This window comes from Pleuronectes platessa, chromosome 17 (genome assembly GCF_947347685.1).
Source record: "Pleuronectes platessa chromosome 17, fPlePla1.1, whole genome shotgun sequence".
NCBI lineage: Eukaryota > Metazoa > Chordata > Actinopteri > Pleuronectiformes > Pleuronectidae > Pleuronectes > Pleuronectes platessa.
The window spans coordinates 14,317,988-14,338,510 of NC_070642.1; the positions used below are offsets into that span (position 1 = coordinate 14,317,988).

The 20,523-nt window shown below is 43.0% G+C and overlaps 2 protein-coding genes across 3 annotated transcripts; one reads left to right on the forward strand and one right to left on the reverse strand.

Moving 5' to 3' along the window:
• Nucleotides 1-876: 876 nt before the first annotated feature.
• Nucleotides 877-10,296, forward strand: acss1 (acyl-CoA synthetase short chain family member 1). The gene is made up of 14 exons (XM_053445274.1): nucleotides 877-1,446; nucleotides 2,011-2,107; nucleotides 2,192-2,391; nucleotides 2,658-2,833; nucleotides 3,121-3,273; nucleotides 3,641-3,788; nucleotides 4,243-4,380; nucleotides 4,615-4,707; nucleotides 8,152-8,264; nucleotides 8,769-8,895; nucleotides 8,997-9,124; nucleotides 9,447-9,510; nucleotides 9,651-9,772; nucleotides 9,863-10,296. Exons 1-14 carry the CDS (start codon nucleotides 1,134-1,136, stop codon nucleotides 10,037-10,039), a joined length of 2,049 nt encoding a protein of 682 aa, XP_053301249.1. The 5' UTR covers nucleotides 877-1,133; the 3' UTR covers nucleotides 10,040-10,296.
• abcd4 (ATP-binding cassette, sub-family D (ALD), member 4) lies at nucleotides 10,114-19,719 on the reverse strand. Of its 2 annotated transcripts, XM_053445275.1 has the most exons (19): nucleotides 19,364-19,719; nucleotides 18,612-18,730; nucleotides 17,754-17,881; nucleotides 17,241-17,380; nucleotides 17,006-17,122; nucleotides 16,039-16,164; nucleotides 15,606-15,656; nucleotides 15,329-15,423; nucleotides 15,113-15,234; nucleotides 13,875-13,966; nucleotides 13,648-13,737; nucleotides 13,273-13,478; nucleotides 12,280-12,371; nucleotides 12,160-12,196; nucleotides 11,789-11,838; nucleotides 11,655-11,707; nucleotides 11,488-11,564; nucleotides 11,200-11,315; nucleotides 10,114-10,773 (listed from the first exon to the last, which is right to left on the reverse strand). In XM_053445275.1, the coding sequence occupies exons 1-19, from the start codon at nucleotides 19,402-19,404 to the stop codon at nucleotides 10,669-10,671; spliced, it is 1,857 nt and encodes a 618-aa protein (XP_053301250.1). In that variant the 5' UTR covers nucleotides 19,405-19,719; the 3' UTR covers nucleotides 10,114-10,668. The 2 variants fall into 2 exon arrangements, with proteins under 2 accessions (XP_053301250.1, XP_053301251.1); XM_053445276.1 differs by lacking the exon at nucleotides 19,364-19,719 and having other exon boundaries at nucleotides 17,754-17,876.
• Between the last annotated feature and the right edge of the window lie 804 nt (nucleotides 19,720-20,523).

The window sequence follows — 20,523 nt, forward strand, 5'->3', positions numbered from 1 at the left end:
TAAATTCTACACCATGCTCATAAACCCTTAAAGAGGCCCCTATCACTCTATTTAAGCTTCATTATTTTAAAGGTGTATTTGAAGACTAGAACTTCTAAATGTGTGATGTAAGGTGGTGGAGGTTTGCACTTAAGCTTTATGCTCGCTGTTGCCGTCCTTGTGTGTTCAGCACGTTCACCTGAGAACAGGTTTGTCTACCAACGCCTCTGTTGGTAGACAAACCTCTGCCTCTGCCTCTATTAGTGGGATTCTCAGATGCTGCTGGTAGGACATTCTGCAAGGAACTGTATGGAAAAAACCTCTGCGACTGGTTTGTCAAGGCAAAGGCGTGCACAGACGTGAAGCTGTGCTCCTTAGGCAAAAAAGTGTTTGTGTGTTTGTTTCTTAACGCCGAATTATAGTCCTGCGACTGCAACCGCGGAAGGCCACGCAGTTGCATCGACGGACTCGTTTTGGTTTATGCTTCTCTAACATGTTGTGCGTGTTGCAACGCAATTCACCGCCAGAACACTAGGCGGAGTAACGTTGCTTGTCGAAGACAAAACACACAAAGAAGAAACGTCTTCTTTGAAAAGGGGCGTGTTGCGTGTCTTGCATGCATGCGTGCGTGCGTACAACCCGACTATAATTCGACCTTTATCCTTCTTTGCCTTTTTTCAGCAGTGTAGTCTGCGATTGTGCAAAGGAGAGGAATTGTGTTGACACATGCGTTGAACAATCCATTGAGCATGATTACAGCTACTTTACTATTTATGTGTTTATTGTTATTTATATGGGGGTTTGGTTTGATGAAGCCCCCCCCCCCCCCCCCCCCCCTCCTAGTAGCTCCCTTTTGCCTGGACCCACAAATGCCCTTGACGCGCCCCTGTCTGGAGACAACAAACGTCTTGGTTCTTTACTTTCACTTTTGCAGCTCATTTACAGTCTGGATTTTAAAGGGATAATAAAGTGTCGGCACATTGGAGTTTGCACTGCCCTTTAACGCATCACTCCTCCTTGCCCTTCCTCTGCGGAGTTTCCAACTTTTCACTTGAAGTGCAGCAGCGCAACTTTCCAAACTTGCTCCAGAGCTGTGTTGTGCAAACAGCTTTTGCAAAAACACTTCCACGTCGCGCTGACTCGCCTCTGTCACGATGTGGCTGCGCTGCGGACGCACGTCAAACTATTTCACCTCCTTCAGCTGTCGGGTCTTCAGGTCCCGTCTGGATGTTTTGGGTCGGAGGGGGTGTAAAACGGCGGCGTTCATGCCGGAGGCTGCGGGCTTCGAGGGGGTGTCGAGCCGCTCGGAGCTGCAGGAGCTCTCGGTGTCCCGCAGCAGCAGCAGCTTCTGGGCCGCGGTGGCGCGTCACAGGCTGAGCTGGATCAGTCCCTTCACCACGGTGCAGGACTGCGACCTGAGCCGGGGCAGGATCAAGTGGTTTGAGGGAGGAAAGCTCAACGTGTCCGGTGAGATCCCGTTTCATCAGATCACATAAGGTTCTGTAGGAGATGGCCTTTTGGTTGCAGTGATCAGAGGCGGTCGTGCGTTTATATTCTCCTCGACTCCCAGTGTTCCGTGATCAAATTAGAGGTATCATCTCATGTGAAGCCAGATGTTGTGAAGCTTCACTCATCGCCACAGCAGCATGGTGCGTCCAATGCACAGTGTTCCTGGGTTAAATGTTCCAATCCTATCAGCACATTTAACCAAATAACATTGTACTTGAACGCATCGTACTACTGTGGAGAGGAGTGAAGCAGATAGATGTACAGAGAGAGAGATAGATAGACAGACAGATAGCTAGATGGACAAATAGATAGACAGATAGATAGACGGATGGATAGATGGACAGATAGATGAACAGATAGATAGATATATGGACAGATCGATCGATAGATATAATAGATAGACAGACAGATAAATAGATACAGACTTTATTGATCCCATTCCTCTGTTCAACAGTATTGTATCAGGCACATTGTCGTGTGTGTGTGTAAAACCGTGTGTTTTTCTTTTATGTGCACATTCAGTAAACTGTCTGGACCGCCACGTGCACACCTGTCCTGACAGGGTGGCGCTGATCTGGGAGAGAGATGAGCCGGGGTCGGAGGTCAGGGTCACCTACAGGTCAGCAGCTCGGGGTGTGGTTGTGTGTGTGTGTAGAGTCTTTGTTCATTTGCCTCAGTGTAATTCATTGATATCTCTCTCCAGGCAGCTCCTGGAGATGACGTGTCGCGTGGGCAACCTGTTGAGGCGGCATGGCGTGAAGAGGGGGGACTGCGTCACCATCTACATGCCCACCTGCCCTCTGGCCGTGGCGTCCATGTTGGCCTGCGCCCGTATCGGTGCGGCTCACAACGTGGTGTTTGCCGGGTTTAGCGCGGAGGCCCTCTCAGAGCGAATCAGAGACGGTGAGACAGACCTGCTGATGTTGTCACAGTCTGGACATAGATTTCCACTGTACATTTTAAAGCTGCACTATAAACAATAGTTCTATTTTCCAAATGAATCAAATGATGTTTTATGAAGGGGGTAACTTCTAGTGGAGAACCCTTAGAGAACTAGAGAGGCAAGGCTTCTATTGAATCCTGGATCTGAGACGTTTTTACTTCTCGAGTTGATTCCCACACAGACCTCAGTGTCAGCGGTCTGATTTTCATGTGCTTCACGTTCTCAGCCCAGTCCAGCGTGGTCATCACGGTGAACCAGGGCGTGAGGGGGGGTAAGGTCACGGAGCTGAAGAGGACGGTGGACGAGGCGGTCCAGAGCTGCCCGGCCGTACGGCGGGTGTTTGTTGCTATGAGAACAGAGGCTGCGGTTGTCATGACAGCCAGGGACGTTGCCATGGAGGAGGTGAGAGATCAGAAATTCAATCTCTTGCGGATGCTGATGCAAACAGTCGCCGCTTCTACAAGGATAAATGACGATTAAAAAGAAAAAAAAGTTTGGTGGATGTCTGATGAATTTATTCGCTCCTTGATTGACAACTTTTATTCAATGAATGTACTTATATTTCTGAAATGTCGCTCTTGTGGTTGGAAATAGCAGGCCATTAGTAGCTGTTCTGGAGCTTTCAGTCATATCACATGATCACAAGAAATTCTGTCTGCTTCACTCCTTGAATTCACTTTGTCGTGCAGGAGATGTCGACGGAGGACACGGTGTGTGAGCCGGCAGCCATGGACAGTGAGGACATCTTGTTTCTGCTTTACACATCGGGCAGCACGGGGAAGCCCAAAGGCCTGGTCCACACTCAGGCTGGGTATCTGCTGTACGCCGCACTCACCCACAGGGTAACGCCAGGCCCGGTTTTGTTTAGGTATCATGCAGTGTAGTGTGTAGTTTACCGTGTGTCAGTGAAGGCCTCGTACGGCCAAAATGTGATCCGGAGTCTGAACATCTGGCGAGTTAATATTACCTGGATCACAGGGGATTATAGGAGGTTCACAAAAATGTTGCTCTAGTTTTAACATGGTGCATTAATGCAATAATATCTACTTGTGAAACTTAAATGGGTTATTTAGCTTTTATAAGAGGGATATAAATACTATATTTTGATCCCTGAACAATGACCTTGAGCATTTTGTTAAAAGAAGGAAAAAACATTTCTTTTTTTTTTTTTAATCGGACCATCTCATCTGTCGTCCCTCTCGTTCCCAGTATGTGTTCGACTACCATGATGGAGACGTGTTTGGCTGTGTGGCAGACATCGGCTGGATAACAGGCCACAGCTACAGCGTCTACGGCCCGCTGGTCAATGGGGGAACCACTGTCCTGTTTGAGAGCACTCCCATTTACCCTGACCCAGGTATGAACACCAGTGAATGTACAAACCGGTATGAACGTGTCAGACTGCTTGGTACGTCAGAAAAAAGAATGAAAATGATAAAATATCGAAACATCTTCAGATTTCTCATATTCTCACATTAGGGTGTTTTTATCAGCTGTAATTGTATCATTTTTGTGGTTTTGTTCATATAACATTCTATATGCTGTGTAACGTGCTGACACACACCTAAGTATTTGTGTCCACACACTCATGTTTGTCTATGAATAGCTTTACATTTGAACTTACCATACCTTCCCTGCCAAAACCAGAAGCTGTTGACTAAACAGGAGTCAGAGCATGTTCTTGTGAAGGTGAAACTTCTGAGGGGGAAATACTGTAGTTCTCCGGCTCAAGTTTCACTCTCGTCTCATGTTTCAATGATCAGTGTCTTATCTACTTTAGACTAACTTGGACATGTCGTGTCTTTTCCCAGGAAGGTACTGGGAGATGGTTCAGAGACTGAAGATTAACCAGTTTTATGGAGCTCCCACAGCGATCCGCCTGCTGCTCAAATACGGAGACCAGTGGGTGACAAAATACGACCGCTCCTCCCTCAAAACGCTGGGCTCTGGTACGACTGTCGACCTGAACCCCCCCCCCCCCCCCCCCCCCCACACACACACACGTAGTACATGCCAGACATCTGTTGCAGTGAAACACAAAGTTTAAGCTATCACACACGTCTTTCTTTACAAACACTGTTTTACCCTAAGCTTGCTTGTGTGAATATTGATGAACTGTTGATTTGACTAAGACAATAACACAAAAACAATATATGACCACACGATATCTTGTCTGTGTGCAGTGGGCGAGCCCATCAACACTGAAGCGTGGGAGTGGTACTACAGCGTGGTCGGGGACAGACGCTGTCCTGTGGTGGACACCTGGTGGCAAACAGGTGAGTGTGAACACTGAGGAATTTATCACCTACTGGAGACAATTTTCTAAATCAACAAAAACGTTAGATTGTTGCCAGTGGATGGGATTTAAATGTAAACTTCATAAACTGTATATAACAAAGTTATGCCATGTTTGCTCCGCCTAGTGTCTGGCAGCAGTACATGTCATAAGTCCCGCCTCCTCCATGTTAGTGGATGGGACATTGATCAAAGTAAAAAGTACAAGTTCATGTCAAATAGATGTTTCTCAAAGATGGTTCCTGTCAGTTTAGGTAGTTCTAATCACACACTCATTTTTAACCAAACAAGCTTGTCCTCTAACAGAGCCACGTCTGCAGCCTCTCTAACAGAAGGTCTTAAAGGGGAGGGCAGCCAGCTCTGTTTCTACAGCAACAGCGTTACGTAACAACACATGCACATTCACACACAATATTACAGTAAGTGTGTGTAGATAAGAAGTGTACTCACACACACGCACAGATACTGGGGGAATTTGTATGTACCCTCTGGAATGAAGCCAGGTTTTCTTCTCTCAGAGTTAAACGCTGAAAAAAAAGCAGCTTTTATCATTAAACTTCTTCTTCTTAACACTGAATACAAATAACAGTGGACATTAACACCTAGTAGAGAAATGCAAGGGGGATCATTCCATCCCTGTTTACACTTTGTTTGTCAAACGCTCTCTTTAGCACATTAGCCAGCTGGATGCATTTCGACCTCAGGGAGCAGATGTTATGATCGTCACAGAACTCTGCGCGGCCGTCTGGAGAGACTCAGGTCACTGTATGAACTTTTCACTTCCAGATGAGTCTCTGCAGTGCAGCTGGTGACCCGATTTGACCTCGAAACCCCGGGCAAATGTAAATTTGCCCGGGGCAAAAAAAAAACAGCTTATAGTGTATAAATCCAAGAGGATTCTCCCTACCCTGTCTAGTGCCCCTGAGCACCTTACTCCCCCAACATCTGCTCCCCGGGCGCCGTACATGGTCACTCACCGCTCTGTATGTCCTGCACCAGATGGGCTAAAAGCAGAGGTTAAATTTCCCTACCTGCATGAGTGTGCCTGTGCATGTCTGTACATGTGTTTGGGACAAATAAATGTATCTTAATTAATTAATCTTAATTATAACCACAGCGTGTGACACATAAAGATGAACAAAGGGTCTCCCCTCCCTCCCACTATCCAGAAATGAAGCCAGAATATCCCAGATATGAACGCCACCATCTGTGCAGTAGCAATCCTGTTAGCGAGGTCCTGCCTACACACATCCAATAACAACAACAAAAAGCTACTTACCAGGTCAATTAAAACCTCAACAAACACCAGCTTGTTTAAAACTACCTAACATGACAGAGACCATTTTTGATACAATTTTTTCCCAAGTGTACTTTGAGCTCTTAGTTTGCCTCATGTCCCAACACTAACATGGAGGAGGCAGGATTTGTGTCCTATACTTCATCCAGCCACCAGGTGGCGACTGAGATACTTTGGCTTCACTTTTGGGGAGCTGTCATGTCGCCCAAGGGTCTTTGGTGTTACACAGAGTATTACGGACAATTAAAGAGGGAAAGAAATGTTTTAATATTTTTCTAATTAAATTACAAATGTATTCTGTTAAGATTACGATTTTTTTCTCATAAAATAATGTTTGTATTTTTCTTCTTCAACATGGCCCTAATACCTGTTTCATACTGTTTCATCTCTCCGTCAGTTACGACCAAATGGAAACTAAGCTGCGTTAATTACCGGACACATGGCAATACATTTTTTTTATGAATCTATAATTAATTGCAGATAATTAAACATCAGGGCCTGAGAATGAGCCTGAGAATCACAGACACAGATATGACCCAAATACCCTACTTCAGTAAAAAAGGATTATGTTATGTTATTTGCCTGGACTAGTGTTTCCAATTAGGACTAAGTGGCATTATTCATAAATGCCATTTGGTTGATCTGGGAACAAGTAGCCTGTTTAGAGGCAAAATTGGATTTTGATCCGTTGTTGGCATACGGCCTCCATGTTGGATCAAACAGGATGAGACAGATGAGGGTGGAATATTCAAATATGTTTTAAATATATGTGTGTTTTAATTGAATTTAAAGCCATAGTGTCACATTTGGGGATATACTGTTCGCTTGTTAACTTTAATATCCAATAAAGTAGAAGATGAGCACTGCTTTCATGTGTGCTCTCTAAATACATGGCTACAACTAGCTGCCGGTTAGCTTGGCTTAGAATAAAGACTGGAAACAGAGAGTCTGGATCCTTACAAAGATAATAAAATGGGAGGGGGAGGCAGATTGTGCTTTAACAAGCTCCTCAGAAGGTCCAATGTCCGTGTTGTGAACTTTTTGGGTCGGCTTGGGCGTGTTCCTGTGCTCAGAAGTCGTAAAATGGTATATAAATATATAAAATGTGATGAATTTATGTGATTAGATAACACCTTGTGCAAAGATAAAGGATCAGGTGTGGCAGGCTAACAAATACTTTAAAACGTACATGTTATTCACAAAAACCTTTGTACTGGCTAAGGTGTCCGTTTTTGTGACAACATCTGATAAGTTTATATTAAAGCTTCAATTAAGAACTGATTGTAAATAGTGTTAATTGGTTTGATAAGTGATGACTTCAGCAACTTCACGTAAGAACATTTTCCCACACTGTCCAAGTTGTTCTGACTTGAGGTGATGTTCACGTAAAGTTTCCCAGGCGAGAACATTTCTTTCCGATTTTTCCGACACCATGTGAACCCACTATAACTGCTCCTTTGTGTCCAGTTTTAATGCTAAGCTAACCAGCTGCTGACTTTAACCTCATATTGACCAGACATATGAGTGAGCGTGTTACCAGTAGTCTGACCAATCAGCAAGCAGGCAAATGAGCATATTTATAAGTGCATGTTGAACTGGTCCAAGTCTTTAGCGGCTCCTCTGGGGGCTGTTTGGTCGGGAGGTCTCACAGCTACAGTTGATCTGAGTTCGATGCCAGTTGCTGGTGCTATTCTGGGATCATCTGTTGTGGCCTACTTTATGACTGGTTCTCTCTGCTGCCGCCAACACCACCAGGAGGATTTATCACCCCCCCCGAGGGCCAGAAAAAAACCTAATTGCATTTAATTTGTTTATTATGGCTGTAATTCCATAATCTTCATGTGTAGTGTGAAGGGCTCGTGGTAGATTTACAAGCTGTTTTGTCATTTACCTTCTACCAATCTCTGATTATTTAATACAGGCTTCTTATTATTGTTGCATTAAGTCTTTGGATTGCATCCCTCCATTAGATGTTCCTGTGGGTCCGAGCGGTTCAATCAGCCTCAGTCTCTGACAAAAACATCAGGCCACGGGCTTATAAAAAGCTATGTTTTGAGTGAAATGCACGATTCACATACAGCACTTTATATAATCCTAAATCCGTCTTATTTTCCCTCTGTGTTCTCAGAGACAGGTGGCATCTGCATCGCCCCGAGGCCGTCGGACCCGGACGCAGAGATTGTCCCAGGAATGGCCATGAGACCTTTCTTTGGCATAAAGCCAGTGCTCATGGACACCGAGGTACGGTGCTCATCCTAGTGTGTGTGTGTGTGTGTGTGTGTGGGTGTGGGGGTGTGGCGTGCTACCCTGCAAATGCTGGTTGGCTATGACCCAGAGGAGAGGGTCAGATTGGGATTATGAAACAGTCCCCAGCTGTGTCACTTTTGATACCCACCCGTCCGTCCCGTTCTGTGCGTGCCAACAACCCCCCCCCCCCCCCCCCCCATTCAAAATCTGTTGTACTATTTTGTGGCTGCAGCAGTTTCTCCTGCTTCTGTGCTGAACAGATTGTACAGACAGTTGGAGAGGTGGTGTCTGTGAGCTGATCCCTCTTCCTCCCACACACACACACACACACACACACGCACACAGACACACGCAGCCGTTTGAGAGCACAGGGTTTCAACAGCATTAGTGCACGTCCAACAATACGTTCTTACAAGAGTTCCTAGTCGCAGTAACTATATCAGCTGCTTAATCAGCCTTTTTTATTTTGCTGCTCATTTATCTTGTGGGTTTCTCCAGGGAAAAGTTGTGACTTCCAACAACACGTCCGGAGCTCTGTGTATAGCTCAGCCATGGCCCGGGATGGCCCGATCGATTCACAACAACCACCAGAGATTCACTGAGACCTACTGTCAGCCCTATCCTGGTACAGTGCGATGCGTTCAAGAGAAAACAGTCATTAGGGCATTTCTCTATCTTCTCTGCTGCACTCCACATTTCTCATTGTCTCTAAAATCCCTGTGTTAGGTTATTTTTACACCGGCGATGGCGCCTATCGATCCAAGGAGGGATATTACCAGATCACCGGGCGCCTCGACGATGTCATCAATGTGAGCGGTCACAGGATTGGGACGGCAGAGATAGAGGATGTAGTGGTAAGTGGTTCCATGTCTCACAATGGCCATACCTCCTGGGCGAAGGTGTAGAAAGTGGGGAAAAACTAATTCTCGTATCCACACCAAAAGTTAATGGGTTCTTTCCAGACCCAGGCTTCACAGATTAATATGGTAGTAAATAACCAACATCGAACCAAACAGGCACAGTTGAAAACATAAACTCCTTGGTGGAGGTAATAAAACCATTCTTAGATCGTTTCCCCTAAAGTTTCCTCAGTGAGACATTTGTTTTCCAGTCTTATTCCATCAAAAACACTTTAAACCCTGTTCTCACAATCCTGACTGAGATTATCTGTCACAGAATCAATGTTCTGCCGTGGCTGAATCTGCCGTCATAGGATTCTCCCACGACGTCAAAGGACAAGGTGAGCCACTCTCTGTTCCCACGGTTCCGTAGCCAGATTAGATGAATGAGAATCTGACAGCGGGGGGTTCTCGGTCTCTGTGCTTCTTTTTTTTTGTGTTCAATATGTTTATAAGGCTTTTTGTTTCTGTGCTTCTTCAGGGGTTTATGCCTTCGTGGTTCTAAAGAAGAGCGCAGACGCTCATGAGTCGGACCTGTCGCGGCAACTGAAGGACGCAGTGTCTAAAAAGATCGCCAAGTACGCCTGTCCAGACCACATCCAGGTAATTCTGTTTCCTTCTGCTTCACATTGCAAACAGATATTAAAGACTAAACTTATACATGGTAAATCATTTTTGGGGTCATTCTCACAGATCGTCAAGCGTCTGCCAAAGACGCGTTCGGGTAAGATAATGCGGCGGGTGCTGCGGAAGGTGGTGGAGCGCGAGCTGGACGGGCTGGGTGACCTCAGCACGCTGGACGACCCCGCGGTGGTTCAGGAAATCATCGACGGTCACGCTGAGCTCTTACGTAAACAACAGTCACAATGATTCATATTTAAAAGAGGAACTTGAAGTTTCTCTCCATTTCACTTAAAAAAAATAGACTTGTAACTTTATCAAAATGTATTTTAAAGGCAAAATATTCTTTTTTATTTGTATTGCACATATGAATTTTTGTATTAAATCACGAACACAACTTTTTAAACTGTATGCATTGTCCACAGATGTACTTTAAAAACCAGAACTGAATGATAGAGTGTGTGAACATGTACAAATAAACCACTGGGATTTCTTCATACATAAGATCTGCTGGGTCTTCAGTTTCTTATTTTCCTTCCTGATTTCTTTTCATCATAGTTGAATGTGGCCCAAAAAATTACAGTTCCTGAGCCACAAGCTTCTTCCAAACCTTTATCCTTCCTGAAAAAACATATATTGCACTCCCACACATTCCCTTCATCTCTTTTATAGCCAAGTAAACAAGTGATAAAAATGTCTTGCTCTTAAAAGCCAGTGGACATGAATTAAATCACGTCCACCTCCGACGGAGTGACTGTGTTTTTAGTACCTTTTCGACGAATGTTACAAACTGAGGAATTCAGGAGTGTTCTCGGTTCTCGCCTCCCACACGATGCTTCCTGAATGTCCAGGAGTTTTAAAAAAAGAGGACCCTGTGGTCACATGGTTTCGTCTCTGTAGATGACGCCGCCGCCGCTGCTTCCTTTTAACCTAGTTAACTCCCACTGGCCATCTCCGCACAGTTTCAACTGGACGTCATGGAACTGTAGTGAAAGGAAACAGACAATCAGAGTTAATATTGCTGACAGATATGATGATAAAAAAAGCCCCACATAGGCCATGTATGAGAGAATGTTTTTAACTTTAGAGGACAAAACTCTGGTAGATGGTTAGAGCTTAGAAAGGTTTGCAGAGTGAGTTGTAAAGAAGATGGATGATAGTGAGAGTGAACTCCACTAACTAGCCAATCACAAGCAATTCAGTCAATGCCTGTTTACATTCTGGACTAATAGAAAAGTAGTGCGCAACAGTGAATGTGTAATAATCCCTCACGGACCCAAACCAAACCCAATCCACCCTAGTACCACCTTTATGGAAAAATATTTTTTAGTAGGTGGAAATAGAGACACAGGGAAAGACGGTATTCCCAATATGGCATTGATCAGGGATGTAGACTAAGTTGGATCTACCTTCTCCAGGCTGCTGCGGTGTCCCAGGCTGACCAGAGTCATACCGAGCTGTTTACACGTCCTGTACAGTTGTGCCTCCGCCTCCTCTGTCAAAGCACTGGTGGCCTCATCCAAAACTGCAAAGAAACAAATAATATACATATTAATAAATACTGTTTATTAGAAAGCACCAGTCACGCAGAGAGCAAAGTGTTAAATGGGAACCATTCCAGTCACAACCAGTGGGCTGCTCTCTCTCTCCCCTGAAGCTGCTGTGTCAGAATGACTGAGTGTGTTTTAAAGACTCACCTGCATATTTGGGCTGAAGGTAGAAAAGTCGGGCGAAGCAGAGACGCTGCATTTCACCTGGAGACAGAACATCGTACCTGCAGAGGAAATCCCAGTTTTACTCTGTATCGTAACACACAACATTATTTACTGTTCACACAAATCCCTGTTTCTCATGTTGCTCCTACCAGTTCCAGTCCACTTCTTCATCCAGCCCACCTGTCCGCTTCAAGAGGCTCGACTGGAGAACAGATCAGAGTTAGAGTGCTTGAGTTTAAAATAAGGCAAAATAAAGCAACCGGTGAGATAGAGAGACACTCACCACTCCGGCTAATTCCAGGAACTGTATAATTCTGTCATCGTCCACCGACCCTGAATAAGAAAACTCACTTTATAAATGGTGTGAATATGAATTAATCAGATGACAAAATGATTTGAGTGATAATACGAGGCAGCATCACTAATAAGGTAAAGGGAAAACTTTGACAAAAAAAAGTGTAGATTCATTCAAAACATTGCTCTACATTCATCCATTTATATAATCATACACAGTCCACAGGTATTTACTTTGCAAAACTGTTGTGGTGTCACTAATTAGTCAAACAACAAATTGTCCAGAAAACATAAAACACACACGGTTTTTCAATTAATGATTTTAGTCTTAACATGTTTAGTGAAAGTAAAATCTGATACCTGATGACGGGTAAATGTCCTTCAGTGGGTAGATGATCTGTGGGAGACGAGAGTTCCAGTAAATCCTTTATTTACACAACCTTTTAAAAAGGGAAACTAAACAAAGGAAGAGACGCCGACCTGTTCGCGCAGCGTGCCGTCGGTCAGGTACGGTTTCTGAGGCAGGAAGAGGGTTCCCCTGGGCCCGAAGCAGGTCGTCATCTGGACAAAGCCTGAGGAGGAGACCATTCAGAAGTCATGAGGGAGTCATTTTTGTTGTGTGCGATGTTGGCATCTTTCATTAGACCATTTTCTCTACATGAAAACCAACAGAATTAGTCATCAGGTGTGGCTGCAGAGGGCGCAGTGACATAGTGTTACTTAACATTTCAAAGAACTCGCTTCGTGTAGAAAGTTGCTGAGACACCGCAAATGCACCCAAAATGTAAAAATGATTATTGATTTTCAAGTAAGCTTATATCTGGTGTAATTTCTCATTTCGTTTTTAAAATGTATACTTTTTTGGTAAGCCCACCAGGCCTTTATTGGGTGTATTGGAAAAAAATGACCTGGTGTAGTGGAAAATAGCAAAGTGTGGTTGAAGACTATTTGATAGTTGACCTTAAATGTTTATGACCTGAAACCTGTATGACCTTTCTATATACCTGTTTGACCTTTCCATACTTGTTGACTGTCCAAAGAACCCAATGGAATTGTATGTAAATGATTTGTTCCTGTGCTTTGGTTCCTGTCTAAAACTACCCTACAGAACCAGTCTGAACTGGCTCAGGCAAACAGCCTTGTTCTCCTATATAAGATCTGTGCTTTTGACTGTTCTTCATCTTCACTCTGAGATCCTTAGGTGTGTTGATCCTTTCTGCAGAAAGCCCCTTATTAAATACACGTAGATAACTTTGTTGTTTCCAGCTTCTTGTATCTCCAGATTTCCATCACATGGGCAAAGCCTGATTTTATAATTAGAAAGGAAAGCAGTGTACCACCACCAGCCTACTTTTTCATATCCTTTCATCCTTTTCGCATTTTTTATAGTTATTATTACAGCAGAGATCAGTCAGGATTGACCTCTCCTTCTCCTTAACCTGTTCTGTCATAACTCCATCTCTGTTCTCTCACCGCTGTCGGCCTCCCACAGTCGGTTGAGGACTCTCAGTAGAGACGTTTTGCCAGTGCCCGTGTTGCCCACCACCAGCAGGTGGGTTCCCTGACTGATCTTCAGACTCAGGTCCTTGACCAGCAGCTGGTCTGAGAACGGGGATTTATACGATAGATGATCCAGGATGAAGGCGGTGTCCGCTGGGCCTGCGTGGACATTGAAGTCACTGTGTGGAGGAGATTCAATGAATGAAAACGAAAGACATGCGGAGGCTGAAACGCTTTAGTCTTTGCACTGCATCTATTTAGCGACGTGCATATTATCCTAAGATATTAAATCAGTCTGATTATATTCATTTCTGTAGCAGAGATTAATTTAAAAGTTCTCACACAAACCTGTCAAAGTCATAGCTTTCTCCTGACGCCGGGTCATAGTCACACTGCTTGCGTAGGATGTCATCCATCACCTCCCTCAGCTCCCCGATCCTGACCACACACACACACACACACACACACACACACGCACACACACAGGTTCAGAGATAGAAAAGAGGAGGCCATGAACCGACGCGGCTGTTGTTTTCTGTCCTCTAGGAGTTGATTCTAAGTGAGTGGTGTGATACCTGTGGGTGTATCCGGCCACATCTGACAGAGTGGTCGACAGGTCGATCAGCTGCGTGAAGCCGTTTATCAAGTAGATGCAAACAAAGGCGTTCTGAGTGTGAACAAGGAGAAGGAGTTAGTTAAAAAGTGGCAGAACAAATATCAACTAAAAGCTTCACTGGAGGAATTTAACACAGGCCAGTGATAAAGACTGTGACAGTTATGACGCTTATTAAGACGTTTAAAACAGCAACAGACATTTGAACTCAGGATGAGCAGAGTAAAATGTGTTTAGCAGGAGAGAAGGCTTCTGTTGCCACCTAGTGGTTAAAAGTGGCAACGTCCACATTTATTCAGCAGTTCTCTCGTATAAACTGGGACTGGCTGAGCTCCTCCTCCCATCATCCGTGTTTTTAAATCACTGCTCCAAATTCGGTGTGTTCATGTGCTTTGTGGTCAGACTGTGTAAACCACATGGACACTGTAAACATCAGGTGACGTATTTAGGGTTGGTTTAAACATCTAAACGCCCTTTTCTAATATTTGTACAATAACAAAGAGCAAAGCAAAAGGATCAGGTGTGACTGACATATCAATGATTTAAAGCATATGGACGTTAATCTTAAAAACGCTGGGACTGGCTACAAAGTCTGGTGTTAGACGCTTGTGAGATATGAACATGCATTTTACATTTAAAGTTACTTTTTAGAGCTGATTGTTAAATGATGTTACTTGGTTTATACGTGATGACGTCAGCAAATCTTAATGCTGACTTTCTGAGTTATTTTTCCAAGTTGAAATGGCGTTCTGGGATTTTCCCAGTCAGGAACTAATTGTCATTATTATTCCGACATCACTTGAATGCACAATAAGACCATCACACATAAATTTGATGATCTTAATGCAAATCTAAAAAAAAATCCCCGTCTTCAGCAGCATGTGGTAATATACATTTTTAAGGTGTGTCTGATATTTTTTTACATTGTTGGTTTCCTGGAAACATTTCATCAATAATCATATGATTAAATTTCCTACTATTTAGTTCCTTTTTTCAAAAGCTTTCTTCATGTCAGAAACTGAATGTCCGTCTTTCTATTAATAGAAATTGGTGGATGTGTAACTACCTGGTCCAACACAGATCCGAGTTGTCAATGAACCAGATTAAACTAAACAAGGGGCTTGTTTGGTGTCAATAAAGCTGCATTTTTCAAGAAGTACAATCGAAAAGCTAAGGGGAGAAAGAAAAGAAGGATCCCACCTTACTGATGAGTCCACTGAGCTCGCCAGGGGTCAGACCATCGTAAATACCGGTGAAGATGGGAATGGCGATTACGATGTAGCTGAGGAATCCTCCGAGGTAGTCGAACGTGTTCACCCCGACTGACGGAGCAGAGTTCAGAGGTTAATTTACGAGTTATAACAACATGATGATTGATATGAGTCTGTGGGCGAGTTCTGTGTTATGTGATCTTACTATAGAGCCAGAGTTCTTTATTTATGAGACTTTTCTGAGTAAGTAGCAGAGCCTGAAGTCTCCAATTAGTCCTCATGTGCTCCACTTTACCAGATCTGAAAACACAGAGAACAGAGCTTCATCCAAACTGCTTTAACCACATAATCTGTGTGACCAAATGTATTTATTAATGACAGGAAATGAGACTACTTCAGTTGTATATCGTTGTCTAAACGTTTTAAGCGATGTCTATATCTTCGTACACACAATCACAAACATGCAAAATAAATGTCGTCACCTGTAAAAAGCTGCAGACTCTGCGTTGACACGGATTTGCATGTGTTTGAACCTGCAGATACACAAAACAATCACATTTACCTAAAAATAAACAACGTTAGCTAGGATTTAAACACTAAGTTTGTCCTTTAATGACACAAAATCGAATTGCTAACAGGTAAAACTACAATTCAACTCCACAGGAAAAGACGATCTCGCAAGCTGACAGATATCCTGTGTTATTTCCTAAGAGCCAAAAGGCCGTGGGCCAAAGTATACAGATGCTTCCTATTCACTCGAGAACCGGTTTCCTGTAAAGCATTAAATAAAGGTGGGAAACACACAAAACCTGATTTGAGTCCTGCTGTTTCTTTTCTATCAGCACAAATTATTCTTGACACAAACAAATGATGTGTTTTATCAAGTCTGTGTACATGGAGTAGATTAATCTTTACCTGAAGTCCCCCTCCAGTTTTTCTTGCTCACACAGAGTTGACACAATCGGCCCCATTAGGATTTTATTGGCAATGGTCCCGATCACAAAGTAGCTGAAGATACTCACAGGGCCGATCCAGCCGGTGCTGCAAGACAGGGAAACTTTATTTCTACAGGTAAAACACTGGGTTTTAACATAATGTGTAAAAGATAATATGGGGAAAAAGAATTGCAAATAAATTGAGCAGATAAAACAGATGAAGTAACTTGTTTCCCTATAATTCTGCTCTATAGTTTTTATGTTATATTGGTTGTTATTGTACACTGTCTTTTTCAATAAATCCATAAAATAACATTTGATCATAAACAAAAAGTTGTAGAGTCTCAGTAGAACCAAAGAATCCCGCCTCAATTTGAAGAGAACAGATTTACAGTTTTTAACTGTTTGCTGTCCAGGACACTGATTCACTGTGGAGAGCTGACGACCTCTCACCTCATTGTAAAGGTTTTAGTAATAGTGTTAGTAATAGAAATATAGTAGTAGCTGTTGTAGGAGTGGGAGTACCATTAAGTATCAGCCTTACCATTATCATTACTACCACTATAAACTAAATCATTACATCTATAAGTATCACAATTATTATTTTTATTATGAAGTGTTTGCTTGCTGGGTTCTCTATAACACTGTTAGGACCTTAATATGTAAAGTGCCTTGAGATACTGTTTGTTGTGATTTTGCACCAAACAAAAAACATTTAACATTTACTCAATTTGAATACAGAGAAAACAGCTCAAAAGTTGCATATAAAAACCGATACTCTTCTTTTCCAAACTCTCTCAATTTCCTCTCGGTATTTCAATCATGCAAGACTTTCACAAGCTCAAATGTCGAAAAAAAATTCTACAAAAAACGTCTGTGTTTGTGATGATGCTCTATGCATATGAAGCTACGTGTTGCCACGCCCCTCTACAGCCCCCCCCCCCCACCTGTAGAAGCAGTGGTAGGTGTAGTAAGTCAGCGTGAACGGCGAGATGATCAAGCGACTGGCCATGGTGCTCATCTGTTTACACAACCTCTCCACATCCTGACTAATCCGCTGGTCTCTGGTGTTCAAACAAACACAAACACAAAGAACAAAGGCAGTCACCACGATTCACATGGTGCTCAGCTGAAATAACATGTTTCATTTTAGGCCGAAAAGCTAAAACCATTGAAGCTTACGGGTTGTCAATTTCCTTTCTGAGTACGTTGAGTGTGTAGTAGACTCGACCCTGGAAGTAGGACGTGTGGAGGCTCTCAGTCAGCGTCTTCCTCCAGCTGATGTACATCTGATTGCAAATGTACTGGTCCACACTTTTCAGCTGGGAGAGAGAGAAAGAGAAGAACGTAGAGAAGACAGAGGAGAACAAGGAGTCTATGAGAGAGAAAAAGGGGACATCTAGCAACAGCATGTCAGGATAGGATCACGATTGATGGTGATTTAAAGAGCAACGTGGAAATAAAGAGTTTTGTTTCCTTAGAATAAACTCAGTGCTGTGTTAAGTGTTTATCAGGTTCAAAATCCACAGCACACACGGCCAAGATCGAGAGTATTCAGGCTATAAAATGAACATGTCAGGTCGTCTTGACCTGATACAAGCTGCTGCTGTCTGTCGTGACATTAAGTAGCTCTGCTCAACAATCAACAAGTCAACTTTCTGAATACAGCTCGACCTCTGTCAAGCCTCAACTTACTGTGGAGTTGAGTAAAATGAGCACCATGGCTGTTCCCACCAGACTAGCGAAGCCTGCGTAATCTTTGTCTGCCAGCACATTGTAGAAGTGACTGGGGAGGATTCCCACTTGGTAAATGATCAGCTGCTCTGATGGTGGATGGAAAAAAAAAAAAAGATGTGTAAGCAAATTGTTAGAGCACAGTTAAAACAGAGACTCGTAAAAACACAACGCAGGGAAATTAGGCAACAACGAGCTCGAGGTCAGCGGGAAAGAACACATAGTATGAAGCCTGCTGCTGTCAGAGTGGTGGTGTTACAATGTGACAACAGACACGCAGATAATTGATGGCGAGGTTGAACTGTTTGTAACTATTTATTTCCCACATTGGCAGCCATTGAGGGTCTAATGATTCTAAAAATAGATGCAAATGTCCCCAAACTCGTATCATGATACAAGGCGATGCCCCAACTCCAACCCTCTGCCACCACAATGGTGTGGCCTGTTGAGCTCTCATTACATTACTGAAGGAACTAAAATACATTTTTGTTTCATAATACAATGCACACTAAAATATATAAATCTAATAATTTTCACTCTCTGTAAAGTTACAAAAATCTGTCTATTTTGGAGATATTACACCAAACTGCATGTGTGGAATCTATCCTGTTCCAATCATAACTGATCGATCACATCAGGAGTAAAGGTTAGGCCCCCCCCCCCCCACACCCCCCCACCCCCCACCCGGGCACATTCAAGTCAGCAGTTGTGGATTTATGTACGGCGCACCGATCCATAAATCCAGAGAACGGTTACACTCCTACCTGCCATACTTTTTATTTATTCTTTGACCTCAGCGTGTGTGAGTCCAGCAGTTACCTGTCAGAGTGACGAAGAGCAGCGTGGCAAACATCAGGGAACTGGGACTGGTCCATGACGGGAACAGGACTCTCTGGATGTCGCACAATCGCTGGACAAACTTCCAGTCCAACGCTGGTCTGGACTCACAAACACACAGTGAGAGAAAAAAATGAAAAAATAAGGTGCATTAGAAAAACGTTGACATCTTCGATCTCGTGATCGTGTGTTTGAACGCAGACAAGATGTGAGTGTGTTATGAGGAAATACTTCAGTCAGTGACACATTACTCTGTATGACGGAAGATCTCCTATAAGTTAGTGAAGAGTACAATGAGCTGTTGGTTCACTGTTGTACTTTACTGTTGGATTTCTGGCTGCTTTAAACTATTGATAACTTTATAATCAGTTTGTATTGGTAGTTACCGCAATAAATGTCACATTATTATTGTTGTTGTTGAGTTTGGCAAACACATGATAAACAACCAAACATTTTGAATAAATCTGCTGTAGATCGATTACATGTTACACCTCCTCACTGTGTTTACACAATCCATAAGCAACATATAGATACATGTAAGACTCTTGTTAAACCGCAACAGTTATTGATCGTGTTTAATTTACCAGCGCTGATTCATAAAGTTAAGAAGCAGAGAATAAAAAAAGGAGTTTGCAACTTAATGATCAACAGAGAGCGACAGAGGAAGAGAGAGTTGATGTGAGAATGAAGCCCGGAGGAGCCTGGACTCTGCAGCTGGTGTCTCAGCCTCTCACCTGCTCGCTCCTCTTCCCTCGGGCTTGTCCGGACGAGGCATCTGTCGCAGATAAACCGTTCTATCCACGTCAAGGTCTTATTCAGTCACTTTTAACCAGCTGGTCAAGCTAACCTCACTGTAACGAGGGAGGCGGACAGAGGGAGCTAGCAGCGCTAGCACCGGTTATCAAACTAATGACGAACTAACCTCCATAAAATAACGAGCTTCTCCTGTATTGATGTCACGGTAACTTTGACCAGTTTAAGTGTTGGCTAACGAGTAAACTTTAGTATCAGAGCGTGTGCAGCCATGACTCCACTGGGAACCAGTGAGGAACCTGAGGTTGTTGTGGGAAGTGAAGGTAAAAGCCTGGACTTCCGGTTCCTTTTTCAAAATAAACGAATTTTGTTCAACTTGCGCATGTGTGAACTAGTAGAATTGAAATGATGTCTCAGCCTGAACCATAAACATATATGTATTTGTAAATATATAAATTGTAATATATATCAATTTGTCTTATCTAGTGCTTATATTCTATTAGCTCACGATTTCATGTATATTTCATTTGCACAATGCCATTAGGACAGTTAGTGTCATATGGGTTAATGTGTGAAAGATGCAAAAAAATACTACAATTTTCCATTTTGTGCAATTGTTCGATAAAAGATTTACCATTAAGAGACTCATGATGATGATTTTTAGACTTTAGAGTTGTGTTGTTTTGATGCATGGCGGCTGCAGGTTGGGTAAATAGTAGATAAGGTTCAGGTAATGTTGGGGTCAGGTTAGGATTCATTAGACTGTGGTTGGGTTATAAAGTTAAAGTAAGTGTAAACACACTTTCATACAAACCAATTTGCTACAAAGTATTGTTGATATTATAGCATGTGCTGTAGTTTGTGGTGATATTAACTCGTATTGCACTCAATACTCTGAAAGTAGTTTTTCTCTATTCTTGTATTCTTGTTCCGTTTACTTGGAAGACTTCTTCCACTGATAGTTTCTTTTTTTATGCTGACCTCTGTGAATTCTTTAGATTAAGATACCGTAAACAGTTCATCGTCCAAAGTTCAATTTATACGAACAGTCAGAGTTTATCCATTACTACTGGTATCACTTGTAGTTTGAATAAGATCACAAACCTTATCTGAGTTACTCAAAGTTTGAGGGTGAAACAAA

Excerpts from the sequence above, each read along its gene's own strand:
- acss1 (XM_053445274.1), top strand. The coding sequence starts at position 1,134 with ATGTGGCTGCGCTGCGGACGCACGTCAAACTATTTCACCTCCTTCAGC. Across the intron at positions 8,265-8,768 it reads CAGTGCTCATGGACACCGAG|GGAAAAGTTGTGACTTCCAA; the intron begins GTACGGTGCTCA and ends GGGTTTCTCCAG. Across the intron at positions 8,896-8,996 it reads CTACTGTCAGCCCTATCCTG|GTTATTTTTACACCGGCGAT; the intron begins GTACAGTGCGAT and ends TCCCTGTGTTAG.
- abcd4 (XM_053445275.1), bottom strand. The coding sequence starts at position 19,404 with ATGCCTCGTCCGGACAAGCCCGAGGGAAGAGGAGCGAGCAG. Across the intron at positions 18,731-19,363 it reads GAGGGAAGAGGAGCGAGCAG|ACCAGCGTTGGACTGGAAGT; the intron begins GTGAGAGGCTGA and ends TTGTGAGTCCAG. Across the intron at positions 13,967-15,112 it reads TCAGTGGACTCATCAGTAAG|AACGCCTTTGTTTGCATCTA; the intron begins GTGGGATCCTTC and ends GTTCACACTCAG.